Here is a 14449-nt window from a genome sequence, read left to right as displayed (position 1 = left end):
CTTGACGAACAGTTTTGACATAGCCAGTCTCATTGCGAAATGCGTTTACTGAGTTCCGTAGAAATCTGTTCGGTATTAGTGAACCAGGCGAGGAGCCTTTTTCTTTACAATCTGGGCACTCATTGTCTTCCGATTCTAACAGGGCGGTGCGGACACACTCGTCGCAAAATGAGCTTCCACAGCATGGTATCATTACTGCATCAGTAAACAAATCCTTACAAATACCACAAATCAAATCTTCCGGAATAACCTGTTTTTCTTCCGGGGGTACTTGAGGTAATTGAATAATTGGATTATTCTCTGGATCTTTATCCCGCTCAATAAAAGAGCGCGGGATGCCGGAAGTTCGTTTCACATCCATTGCTTCTTTAGGCTGCACATGGAAAAGAAGAATTTAATGTTATCATCATTGAAAGAAAATATTACAACGCATATAAAATCTCACCAAAGGTCCTAAGGGACAGTTTTTAATCCAATGACCGGGTTTGTAACAACGATAACATTTGTAGTTGATGGGCACTTCGCCGGTTTGCGATGCACCACGGATTTTCTGATAACTGAAAAATAGAAGCAAACTTCTATTATAAATGATAACAATCGGTAATCGGCCATCCATGTGCTCATTATTGTGCCAGAACATAAAGTTTACTGTGGTTACGCGTGAGTCTCTAAACGTTCCGAAATAATGGCAAATGAATAAACAATGGATAGCATGGTTACAAGACGTTTACCTGTGCTTGAACCTAGTCCATAGTGTGAGCATTAGTGTGGAAAAATATATTTTATTAAAATATTATAAGAACAGTGTTTGATAGTAATGAAAGAGTTGCGAACAATCAAGACACACTTTCGAGTTCAATGCAGTATTGCTTTTAAAAAAACGCTGCAGTTTATACCTTTTTAGTAAAAGTTCAGTTAAAACTTTCTCTTTAAACTGTGAGAATGTGAGATAAAATTCAGTATGATACAACATGTATTTTAATGGGTCGAAGTACCGAGGAGGAAAAAAACTGACTGAATTAGACACTTAGAAATCTAAATTACGTATTCTTTTGGGACAATATGCCACACACCAATCGGTGCCAGTTTAATTAGGAAATCCCAAAGAAATTCCTAATTCTAGTTCTGTTATTTCGAACAAAATGAAAATCTTTACTTTTTTCCATGAATTAGATTTAATCTGAGCTAGGGACTATAACATAGAATATTCCTAATAGCTGAGAAATCATCGTCCCGTTTGCGGCCTCGAACGGCATGTAGAAACTCCAAAGCTACATTTCGCTAAACGAGGGGTTAGTTGGTTCTAGAATTTTGAACTTAGCTTCAGCTTACCTTCTGATACCTGAACAAAATTTTACGAAAAGTCGACAGTGCATCAACAATAGGGTACCAATGGAATGCTTAAAAGATATTAGATTTTTAAATTTCGTTCAGTAGTCATGTTTCCCATTATTAATTTCCCATGGGAAGCCACTATATAGGCTCATTTGCAAAAGTAATTCCACGCCCTTGCGAGTGGCTTTCCGAGAGTTTACCGGAACATTCGCCATGGTGGACATGCGTGTAGACATGTTTTTGAGTTCTTTCTTCGTTTTATTTATCAATTCCTCCTCAATTTTCGCGTCAAGATTGTTGAGGTAGTTCTCACGCTTCTGGTTTGTCCAGAAACTCTGGATGGGATGCAGCTGAGGAACGTTGGGTGGGTTGGCCGACCTGGGTAGCGCATCGATTTTCAGCCGCTCTATCTCCTCCAACGATTGCTTCGAGTAGTGGGCCGACACCAGATCGAGCCAGAGCACCGCGTCTTCGCCCCTACGGTATTTCTTGATAAACGACGCAACTTCCAGCAGGCACTTCGTACTATAAATTCCCCCGTTCACGGCCAGTACGGAGCTTCTCGCTGATTTCAGCCACAGCAGCACCTTCTTTGGGAACTTGGTGTGTGGAATGAATTTCACCTCAGAGGTCACTTCCTTCGTGGGTAAAGTAAAATATGGAGTGTCCTGCCAGTTGTTGTCATCCAGGGTGAGATAGGTCTCGGCGTGGACCACCATTATCACGTCGCGATTCACCGGGAAAATCGACTCGACCATCGAGCAACTCCGAAACCAATGAACGGGACTTCCGCTTTCTGATGTCCATGTCCGCCAGGTACTTTTCCACTGTTTGGCCGGTTGAACCGACCTCCCGATCAAGCGTACGCAGCGATGTAGCCACTTCCCCCTCGGTATTTCTCTTCAGCATTCTTTGGAGCTTCTTGTCGCTCAGGGTCGTCGGCTGTCCGGAACCGGTCTTTCTTTCGATGCTCTGATTGTTGTCCAGCAGTGCCAAGATGTTGTAGATTCCGGAACAAGCGTAACCGGCGTCCCTTTCCCGTACGATATCTGTCTTCGACGCGACGGGGTAACGTTCTTTGATCGCGCACACTTCTGAACGGAGTAGCATCACTGTTTTCGCCATTATGGTTAGAGAATTCGATATTTTTCGATAGCAAATCTCTTAGAAATGCATGAAATGTCGAGAACTGATGTTATTTCAAATAAATTTGTGTTTAAAACAAAACTTTAATTTCAGGGACATGGAAACTTTTGCGTTGGGAGACTCGAGCTACACCAGAACACACAAGAGACACTCCCAGCTCGAACAATTCTTTTATCGATCAAAAAACTGTAACTTTGACCGCTTTGAGGCTCCACTTCCCAAAGTCCGATTGAGCTCAAATTTGGCATGGAAAATTTTTACGAGAAAACGAAACTTTAGAACTCTATCGTAAATGAAATTCAGAACTCTTACGTGAATGAAACAATTAAAAAAAAAATTCCTTTCTCTGAGTAACGTTACAACTGCACATAAGTCTGTCTGTCTGTGACCTCACAGAAGACCGTGTAAATCTCTGACCACGGATTCAGCTTAGCGGTGATGAAATCGAGATTGTTGACAAGTGCGTGCATCTAGGCTAACAGGTGATTACCGATAACGACATTAGCAGAGAAATTCGTCGAGGTCCTACAGCGGGAAAGCCGCCGCAGCACGAAGTTGACTATCTACAAAACTTTGATCATTCTGTAGCCCCCTAAGACCACGAAGCTTGGTCCATGCTCGAGGGCAACTAAAGCGCACTTGTGACTTTTGTACGGAAGAAGTGTAGATGGAAGATGGCAGAGGCCACGAATGCTGTTATATTCCAAACTAAATTCATTTTCGAAAACGTATTCTCGGATCGCGACTATTTGACCCATCATGAAATAAAATTGTTGAGCAACTTGTCGCATGCTACGACGGATGCACGTCAATCGGTTGTAGAAACAGTGAAATAGATCATTGCATACAAAAAATAACCTCACTTTTTTGACATTTCCCACGGGTTTGTGTTGAAATTTTTCTTCCATTCACTGTTTAGTGATAGAAGTGAAAATGAATGATACGAGTACGAAAAAGATAAGATAACTCTCCGCCTATGCGAATTCGTTACTACCAAGCAGTAAAGCAATTTTTAACAACACACTTCCGCATTTTCACTCGAGCCGAAAATTTTTAGACCATGTAAACAAACCCGCGACCACTGTCAAATCTCTTTCTTTTTCTTTTTTGTGACGTCGCCGTGCTTACTTTCTTACTTTTATGGCGACAAATCATTAAGATCCTATGTCGAATCCAGAATATGTCTCCACAATACTCGGTCTTGGGCTGCTACTTTCCAGTCTTCCCTTACACCCGCTGCTCTGGCATCCTCGTCGACAGCACACATCCAGCGCGTGCGCGGTCTGCCTCAAAGTCGTCGGCCTCTATCCGGTTTTTTGTCCACCCAAAGCCTCTATCCGGTTCTCTACTAAATATTATCTTTGCCGCTCGCTCATCCGCCATCCGTGCTACATGGCCAGCCCACTGTAACCTGCCGTGTTTCATCAGCTTGCCAATATCAGCGTGTTTGTATACTTCGTACAGCTCGTGATTCATGCGCCTGCGCCACGCCCCGTTCTCTAGTTTGCCTCCGAGTATTGATCGCAGGATTCTACGCTCGAAGACCCCAAGCGCTCGTCGATCGGCCTCCTTCAGCGTCCACGATTCATGTCCGTAGAGCGCCACCGGGAGGATCAGAGTCCTATAGAGCGCAAATTTCGTACGGATCTGTAGGCTACGGGACCTAAGCTGGCTACGCAATCCGTAATGAGCCCTATTCGCCGCCGCGATCCGCCTCTTCACCTCGCGGCTCACGTCGCCGTGCAATGATCTATAAAAACCGCTGTTTCTACAACAAAATGACGTTGGTAACATAACTTCAGTCAATGAACTTTTTTCCACAAATCATACGTTCGGCAATGTTTTGTGATTATATTGATGCATTATGTACAGATCAGATTGTTGAAATTCGCCCTAACATATATTATACAAACGTTTTTGGAAAAAGCTTCGTACTGAAAATTTTACTCGCTGTCACATACGTCAGTCTGCGAGATTACGGCAGTGCTGATGAAAACAAACTGCACTATGTACGTTTTATACACCAAATTGAAATACTTTGTAGATTTGTTACCTTGTGCTTGTTAACATGAGCTCTATATTGAACCCGATTAAAGTGAGATCGCTGGTCCTATAGTCTTTTTTGTTTCCTCATTGTGAAACAGTTATTATTTTGCTCTAGATGAGAACCCTAAAAATGAAGCTACGTGCAATTTCGCATATCTTAATCGACAATGTTGCATATATCAGTCGACTCGAAAACTCAGTAAATCCCTCTTTAGAAAAACAGCGCGAAAATCAATCTGAAAATACGTTATTTAGTTATTATTCGATAAAGTTCGATTTTTAATTCATTTAAAATAGTTTCTTTTTTTAAATTTCAAATGTCGCTACACTAGATATTTGATGCATGTAACATTACCAACTTTTAATATTTATTATTGATGGACTTCGTCAATATCAAGAGCACAGCCTAGTTGAAGCATACTTCAACCAAAGTCAAGCATAAAAATCCCAATAAAATGTAAATTTCGTGGTTTTCTGATAACGAAATAGCCAGGGTTCTGCACAAAAGGCAAAATCATGAAAGGCAGAGTTCTCTGACCGTACACACAAGGCAGAATATTTCAAAAGGCGGAAATATGAAAGGCAGAATTTCGAAGAGCACGAAAGGCAGAATCACTGGAAGCAAAACCTGACTCCCGATAGCCAAGTGCGTGATGGCAAATTGGTGTGAATCCTGGTCACGGTACCAAAGCTGCTACTCTACATTTATTATTATAACCAGACCTAATAACTGGTCGCAAGCAATGACCAGTTTTGGCGGGAGGTGCAAATCAAGCCTAATTATTAGATCCGAAACGCGCAAACTGGTTTGGCTTAGGACCACGGTGTCCCGGAGAGTAATTTTTCGATGTTAGGTATAACACGCTCTTCTCAACGGCTTGTTGGGTATTATTAACATAAAACAATTCATGCGGCGAAGACGCATAATCGAGGGCAAGTAACCGAGACGGTACAAAGCCGCCGTGGTTTCCGTAGTCCGAGCCGTCTGACCCGCTGTCGGAAGCTGTGGCCTCTCGCATACAAACGACTGATCTACTGGAATTCTAGGATTATTCAAACAGGTTTTCTTTCCCTTAGTTAAGTCCGAACGACCGGCAGCGAGTAAGGACAACATACACTTGGACAATATAGTCGGCCAGAGGCCGCGAGTGTGTGTTATTGAAGAAAAAATAGATGACACTATGTTAGTGAAGTACATAACCAAAATAGAATCTGCCATTTTGTGATTCTGCCATTCGTGCTCTTTGTGATTCTGAATCCCTTATGAAATATTCTGCCTTTCGTAATTCTGATGTATTTCAGGGAAGCCAAAATTGTAAGATTGAAAATGTTACGAATAATAATTTTAAAAAATCCATGACAAAAGCAAGATTTCTAAAACGTCGTGCACAAATTACAAAAGGCGGCGTACACAAATTAAGTAACGCCAAAAATTCTAAATTTCAGACTCCCTCTCCCTTATCTTATCTTACCTTACCAGTCAGCTCCAAGCCGAAGTGTTCCTTCGATGTTCGAAGAAGTCGTCTTCATTCAATTCGATCCATTGCTGCAGCTCGCCAACCATTCCGTCTGCGGAGGCCCCGCAGGTCGTCTTCCACTTGATAGCCACCTTGCTCGCTACGAGCCTCGTCGCATCGTTCCAGTCGGGTCGTTATCAAGAGCTATTTTCACCGGGTTGTCGTCCGACATACCTAGCCCACCGTAGTCTGCCGAATTCGTCGTTTGAACGATGAATGGTTCTCCCAGCAGTTGATGCAACTCGTGGTTCATCCATCTCCACCATGACCCATCCTTCATCTGCACTCCACCACAGATGGTATGCAGCACATTCCGTTCGAAAACCCCAAGGACGCGTTGGTCCTCCACGAACATGGTCCAGGGTTCGTGGTCTGATCAGTATTTTGTAGAGGGGCAACTTAATGCTGCGGCGGATTTTATTCGAGCGGAGCGTTCTCGAGTCCAAAGTAGGCACGATTTCCTGCCAAAAGGCGATTACGAATTTCTCTGCTGGTGTCACTGTCAGCAGTCACCAGTGAGCTCAGGTACACAAACTCGTCTACCACTTCGATCTCATCACCGCTAATATGATTTCATGATGGGAGGTTGATACTGTCTTCTCTGTAACCTCTCCCTCTCCTGTACTTACTCTTCGATGCGTTAGTGGCCAGTTCAATTCGTCTGGCTTCCGCCTTCAGTCCGATGTACGTCTCCGTCATCTTCTCAAGTACTCGTGCTACAATATCAATGTCATCGACGAAGCCAAAGAACTGAACAGACCTCCTAAATATCGTGACACTCGTGTCAATATCAGCCCTACGTATCACACCTTCCAAAGCGATGTTGAATAGCAAGCAAGACAGTCCATCATCTTACCGTAACCCTTTTCGAGATTCGAAGGGACTCGAGAGTGTCCCCGAACTTGAACTACGCACATCACCCAATCCATCGTCGACTTCAGCAACCGTGTCAGTTTATCCAGGAATCTGCCATAGCTATGCATAATCTGCCATAGCTAATCTCAATCGATTGCGTCGTGCGACGATTTAAAATCGATAAATAAATGATTTGTGGGCACATTATATTCACGCCATTCCTGTAGGACCTGTCGTACCGCGCATGTTTAGTCCGTGGTGGCGCGGGTAGATGGGGCACCCTGTACCCTCCATTCACTCCTCCGCTCCGGTACTACCAGCCTTCGAAATGTTCACGATAGAACCACTTTTCACTGTGATAATCATCTTTTTCTTTCTCTGACGTTACCAAGGCTCGCTGTCTTAATACATTCTTGAACGAACATGTCAAACGAGCACCGCCACTACGACTTTTTTTTTTCTCAACGTATTTTGACATTTTTTCTAGAAATGAGAATTACGTACATTGTGTGTGGATATTTTGGAAATTATTTAGGGTAAGGAACGGCTTAAGCAGTAGCGCCTATTTTAATCAGTCACAGAAAACAGGCCTCAAACTCCTGCTTTTTAATCAATATCGACAATTTAATGATGGAAATGAAAACTTTGATTGTCTAGCTGTCTTACGAATATAAGAAATACCGTCACAAAGAAATCTGTGAACAAACATCATTTGAAGAAATCGACCTATATTGCAGCCATTCAGGAGCCACTTCGGAAACTGCTTAAAATAGGTTCGGGGTGATTGGATTGGAAGTGTCCCTCGATTGGTAACTTTAATTGGTCATTGTTAAAGTTTGTTAACTTAGTTTTATAATCTGAAAACAAGTTCTAACAGAGAAAACAATAAAGAACAGATTGATATACTACTGTTTGAATTTCACCCAACACATTTCGAGTATTTCGTCTGAATACACAGGCGGTTCCTAAAGCTGCTTAGAATATGTTCCCTACCCTATATCATTGATCTTGTAATAATATTTGTCATCATAAATAGAACGAAGTAGACAGAAATATGTCAAAATAACATCACCAAACGAATGACAGTGTGCATCTCTTTGATACGCGAGTTTCAAATGACCATCCTTTTCTTTGTTTGAGAGGCGACAGTTGTTTTACGTTAACGAGCGAAAACCTACTGTGACGCACGCTAAGGAAGCGAGATCAAATGAAAATGCTGCCGTTTCGAAGCCTGGGTACTACCTCCTCCTCCCAAATCTTGGCAATAACCCAGTGTAGCGCCTACGCCACCGTGTTTCAACAGCTCACCGGGGAGTTGGCCTGCTCCAGCTGCTTTTTTCAGCCGACCGATCTCTTCTTTAACCTCCTGGAGGTCAGAGGCTGGGATTCTGTCGTCATCTTCGCGTATACCGAGATCTACTACCACTTCGTCGTCGTCCTCTGCTACAGCGCCGTTAAGGTGCTTGTCGTAGTACTGCTTTCAATCACCTCACACTTGTTCGTGAGGAGGTTGCCATTCAGGTCCTTACACATATCGGCTTGTGGCACATAGACTTTGCGGGAACTGTTCAGCTTTTCGTAGAACTTTTGGTGTTGCAGCATTTTCGCTCATGCTGCATTCTTCTTTTCCACTAACTGTACAATCTATGGCTGATCGAATATGAATGTGACTCCCTCTCTCACCATTAACAATAACTAACGCTCAATATGATACAAGCACCTCCACCCCCTCCATAAAAAATGTAACGGAACAACGACCTCAAAATTATCGATTTTGAAACAATATTAGTAACGTACCTGTCTCAACTATCCCCCTCCCCCATATGTTACAATAAGCAACGCAAAATCAATGCACGACGCCTAAAACGAAACATTGGATTTTAGATACCGTACAAAACTCAGCTTTAAAATAGAATTTTTTATTGAATAATCGACTTAGTTTTCTGTTCATATATATGAACGTCATTCGTTTCGCCGATTTCTGACGTTTTTTAACTGTTTTTCAACTGGGATATAGCTTGATTAGGGAACGTCACTGTCACTGTACACGGTGACAAAAAAGTCCGGTCACACTTTTTTGGGGGTCGCCTGTAGCCTACACGTTGCATCTCTCTGGTGCCATCTATATGTCAAATGAAAGGGTTAACTTTGCTGCCCAAAATGGCAGAGTTTCGTTTCTGTGCAGTTTGTTTACATTGAGTTGTGAGCCATGGCAGAGTTAAGAGCAGCTGTTATCGCTGAATATGTGAAAGGGTACAAACCCGGACACATATTCAAACACCTAAAACCGCTCGGAATCAACCGGAAATTCGTGTACCGGACCATAAATCGGTACCTAGAGACCGGAGGCACCGAGGACAAGGCACGATCTGGACGACCAAGGTCTGTGAGAACTCCAAGGCTGAAAAAGATTATACGAGACCGGATTCGCCGGAATCCCGCCCAATCTGCACGGAAGCTGGCCAGGAACCTTAAAATGAACCGAGAATCAATCTGCCTGCTTCTGCGCAAGGATTTAAAACTTACACCGTACAAAAAACAGGTGGTTCATGGGGTTACCAAAGCTATAAAGGACAAGAGGTACCAACGGTCGCGGGAGTTGCTCGGTTGGCGCGCAGATGACGAGATTATTTTTTCGGACGAGAAGCTGTTCATTTTGAAGCAATGATCGAGTTTGAAGTGTGAGCCTCCAGCAAGCTCCTGCGGACAAGCTGAACGTTTCCCGGTTCCAAAATAAAACGTCAGTGATGGTTTGGAGAGCCGTTTGCAAGAGAGGTAAACTGCCTCTTATTTTTATCGATAAAGGGGTCAAAATCAACGCAGCGTACTACCTAGACACGGTTTTGAATAAAAATGTTTTGCCTCAAGCTGAACTATTGTTTGAAGACGATTACTACTGCTTCCAGCAAGATGGAAGATGAAGTATCTTTATGAGTTACTGAATAAAGCTATGAAAGTCAGATTCAGATTTTCTTCTTATTCTTTGAAATATTGAATTTTTGTCACCCTGTATATAACAATGCTATTCCTGCAAAAGCGCAGATTCTTTGCTTATTGTATTCTTAGTGAATTTAGTAAGGTTGCCTAATGAAGAAGAACACACTGTTCCAGACATTGTATTTTTACATACACTACCGAATACAGAACTAAGGCGATCATGGTTGCAGCTGGAATTATAGCAAAACAGAAAATAAACATTGCCATTATATTGAAGTTTCACAACTTTTGGGTCGAAAGGAGTATCTCTGTGTTCCAATCTCTACAGTTTTTTACAATTACCTTCCTCAACATCATTAATTAACTGGAGTTGATTTCCGAAACAAATGAATATTTAGGTATAATCTGTTGATACAAATTGGTTTAACCTGTTAATAGGCTTCATTACTATGACTTGATTAAAAACTCACTGATTTGTTTGCTACTTGCATACAAACAGTCATGATATTAAATGCCAAAACAAATAAACTATAGGAAGATATACATCAGCCCCTTAAAAACGTTTCCATTGCACATCGAACTCTTACTAATTCAAAACCTATCAAACACTGTTTACGATATTTTACCAATTAGCCACTACACTGAAACGAACAAAATGTACTAACTTGGTAGGATCATATTCCGCCGTGCTTTGAAAGATCATTTCACGAATTTTATCCTCTTCTGTTCCGTTCATGGTGGACAGATCGACATTAGCTTGTACGGCTGTGCTACTTTCGTGACCCTTTCTGGTTGACGCCGGTTGTGCATTGTTATCCCCCTTCGGTTCCCAATTTTTCTTAGGTGCATTCTTTAGTGGAACTCGTGCAATTGTGAGTGAAGTGTTTTTCGGGATTAGAGACGCATCATCGCTATATTCTGCGATAATTTGTTCATTAGATTCAGATGTTCGTTTAAAGCTTCATTCGATTCGTTTTACCTTCTTTAGTTTGTGCATTAGTAATCTGCAAATCGAAATCCATTGTTTTTCCCAGTCGCTTCTGATGAATAATAGCCTTCTTAAGGTCTGCCACCGATATATGTAACCCATCAAAGCTGATGGTGTCGAAATCAAGCGCACTTTTGAATTTATAATGGACCGACATCTTGACTAGTTTTGCCAATTCCCTGCAATAACACAGATTTACGAGTTTCCACTTATAGTAACACCCTAAGTAGACTATTTGCGGCGTTGAACAAGTAATATATTCAGGTATTTGTGGCTGATTTAAATGTACATGCCAACAAATTATTACCAAACTTTCATAGTAGGTACTGCATATGAACTTTCAGAAAATACTAAGAATACAAATCCAAAACGCATCAAATTAGACGTAAATTGCCTAATCTACCCTAGAACAGGTCCACCCAAAACTATTTTAGGTTAGAATTCTCAATGAAAAAAAAGTCTTACTGTTAGAAACCTATCCAATCCGGTCAATCTGTCCGATAAGAAATTGCACGAAGTTGGATCACTACAATGCTGTCTAGTCAAAACTGATTATGTAAACCGTACATTGCACATTCAGATCGCATTTTCACACTTTAAATCCGGATCAATTATTCCTCCATGTTTGTACATTTTTCACTCTAACAACGTTCGCAGCAAAAATGGAGGCTTCGCTTGAACTCTGAAGGTGCCTCTTTTCCAACTAACTTCAACTGTAAAATTTATTGTTGATTAAATTCACTAGCTGCCAGGTGAACGAAATAAATAACCTCGATCAAACACTTTGTCGAATTAACATATTATGAAGAAAGTTAGTGCTCGGAAAAATAGCCTAACGCGAAATATTTTCGGCTGAACTTTTTACTTTCACTGTACCTGGTGCCTTTTGCTTTTGCAAGTGACGCTTTGGTTTCGTCTGACAGCAGTGCTGCCAGTTGTAAAAAATAGATATTTAGACACTGTAAATAAAAATCACGTCGAAGTAAAGTGATTTGCTGTTGAATTCGCACTGCTTGCCTAACATTTCATAGAGAATTTCTTCATTCTACACTGTAAATAAAAATCACGTCGAAGTAAGGTGATTTGCTGTTGAATTCGCACTACTTGCCTAACATTTCAGAGTTGAATGAAAATCTTTCGAAATATATGAATGCAAAGAACGATGAAATCAACAGCAAATCACTTTATTTTTTGTTGTTATGTTAATCTTTGTTGATATGCTTATGTTTGAGATACGTGATGTTGGTCAGTTGGATAATTATATAAATTCACAATAATTTCAAGAAACTTCTTTTTATTTAAGATTTCCAATTTTTATTTTATTTTAGATTTTTAATTTAATAACAAGATGATCCCTGTCACTGTATCGATGCAATCGATTTCAGGATCTGTAAAAGAGTCGTTTAATTGTTATTTTAATTTAAAAGGTTCATAAAACTTACGCTCAAATAAAATTTTGATCTCTGGGTTAATGTGCTGCTTTCGCCGTTCGCCATCGTCACTATTTTTGTTTCGCTTTATGGTTTTGACGTTTGTCAATTGGAATTGCAGCTGTAATTCAATTGATTTAAACAGTGGTGTTAATATAAGAGATATTCATTATAATACGATGGTGATTTCCATTAACCTGTTTCAAACGCAAGATAATTTTATTAGAAAGTGTTAATCTTCAAGAAATCAACACTAAATCACTTCAACTTGCAGTGTGATGTGAAGAATTGAGTCAAGTGCAAAAACACTTGAGGCAATCGTGACATTTTTTTATAGTGTACCAGATCACCTCGTTTTGACCTGGAAGCGCACAAACTGCTGTCAAAACTCTTCTTTATTCGCTCGATTTTGAACCAGTTTTGACCTGCCGTGCTGCCCGAAACGCACTGTAAAAACCGCCGCACGTGCTAAGTTCGTAAACAATAGATCATTGCACACGAGAAATAACCTTAGTTTTCTGACACTTTCCACGGGTTTGTTTACAATGTGTTAACTTTTTTTCCATTCACTGTTTAGTGATAGGGGTGATAATGAATGATACGAGTACGAAAAAGATGGGAAAACTCTCCGCCTATGCGAATTCGTTTTGTGATCTTTTGGTTTATTTTTGAATACGCAATTTTTAATAAGACGCTTCCGCATTTTTATTCGAGCCGAAAATTTTACGTTGTAAACAAACCCGCGCAAAATGTCAAATCTCTTTCTTCTTCTTTTTTTGTGACGTCATCGAGCAATGATCTATTATCTGGCACCTCTTTCTCACTTGCGTCTTAAATAGCGATGACGTTTCATTATTCCTCGGCAGTTTTGCTCGCACACAGTGGAATAAAGAAATTCGTTATCAGACATGAATAAAGAACTTTCGAAATACATTTTATGAAAAATATTTCGATAATATTACTCGATATCGGTAGATATATTTTGATATCTATCGTTTATCTGTCAATTGACACCTCTCCAACGATAATATTACGTCAATGAGCTATGATATAAACAGAGGGGTGTACAAAAATGCAACGATAAATACTTCGTTATGATAAGTATTGAAAATATTTCGTAATATATCCATAGTGTCTTACCCCAAGCAAAGAACGATAAAATCAACAGCAAATCACTTTCTTTAATGTTGCTATGTTCATCTTGTGGTTATTACCCAGTTAGACTGTGGATGATGATTAACCCCAACTTAGGGACTTGTTTCTGAATGAGGACTTTACGCCATCAAGTACTGGTTACGAATGCATGAGTTTATTTCAATATCACTAAATCGAACTTAATGCTAGTCAAAATACATAATTGGAAAATAGAGAGACGAGAGTGTCTCTCAAGAAAGAGAGAGAATTGGAGGTACCTGGTAACAGGCATGTGTACTTGAATTTTATGACGGTTGTCAACCCGTCGTGAAATATGGAAATGCTGTAATTTGAGTACGGTCGAGGCTGAGCCTGCACGCAAAAGTTGAAGTCTTGTACAATCACTGTGTCTTCCCGATTCGCACAAATGTTGCACAGAAATCGCTCAATAAATGTGTGAAACGCATAACGCAACAGTTGTACTGCGAATACATTGACATAGAATGAAATCAGAATATGTATCATATACCGACACTTTATTTCTCACGTCGAGTGTATTAGTGACTAGACTAGACACATCACATACAATTTGCAGGTTCCTCTTTCGCTTCTCTTTCGGTTCGGATTGCGACGCGCAAGGCGATATTTCGTTGCTTCACGAAATGAGCGAGACACCCGTGCTGTACATACTTGATACCATAGTGTTGTTAGTCTCACTCATACTGTTGGTGCGTGCTTGCTGCTATTCAGAGGAATGCATGAAGAAGAAAAAGTATCTCGAAAGCGTGTGTGCAAAAGACTTGAAAAGCGTAGCATATGTCTCGTCCTCAAACAGAAAGGAGGAGAATGGTTTTGCTTCTCGCTCGCTTCGCAATGCTGCTTGATACCAGTTGAAACTGTTTAGGTGTAGTAGTTTGGAGCTGCCAAATACATTGGAGAAACGCTAGAGCATTAATTGCGTTATGCCCAACACGCAATCATTGTACTGGTTCCGAATTACATCAACAATTGCGCTAAAAACGCACAATTTTGTACTGGTTTCGCACCATCCAACTTTTGCG

At 40.8% G+C, this 14449-nt stretch overlaps 1 protein-coding gene across 2 annotated transcripts in view; it reads right to left on the bottom strand.

The window, feature by feature from the left end:
• Positions 1-11727, bottom strand: part of LOC129725552 (E3 ubiquitin-protein ligase RBBP6) — a 53622-nt gene extending 41895 nt beyond the window's left edge. The window contains exons 1-5 of one of the 2 annotated variants that reach the window (XM_055681534.1): positions 11290-11727; positions 10816-11003; positions 10502-10754; positions 446-557; positions 1-373 (exon numbers count right to left, since the gene is read on the bottom strand). In XM_055681534.1, coding sequence (XP_055537509.1) covers positions 1-373; positions 446-557; positions 10502-10754; positions 10816-10981 — 904 coding nt within the window. In that variant the 5' untranslated portion in view covers positions 10982-11003; positions 11290-11727. The remainder of the gene's footprint in view (positions 374-445; positions 558-10501; positions 10755-10815; positions 11004-11289) is intronic. The other variant, XM_055681535.1, reaches the window with a different exon arrangement.
• Positions 11728-14449: the final 2722 nt, after the last annotated feature.

This window comes from Wyeomyia smithii, chromosome 2 (assembly GCF_029784165.1).
Source record: "Wyeomyia smithii strain HCP4-BCI-WySm-NY-G18 chromosome 2, ASM2978416v1, whole genome shotgun sequence".
Lineage (NCBI taxonomy): Eukaryota > Metazoa > Arthropoda > Insecta > Diptera > Culicidae > Wyeomyia > Wyeomyia smithii.
The sequence above is the reverse complement of the archived record's forward strand: the minus strand, read 5'-3'. Positions and strand labels throughout refer to the sequence as shown.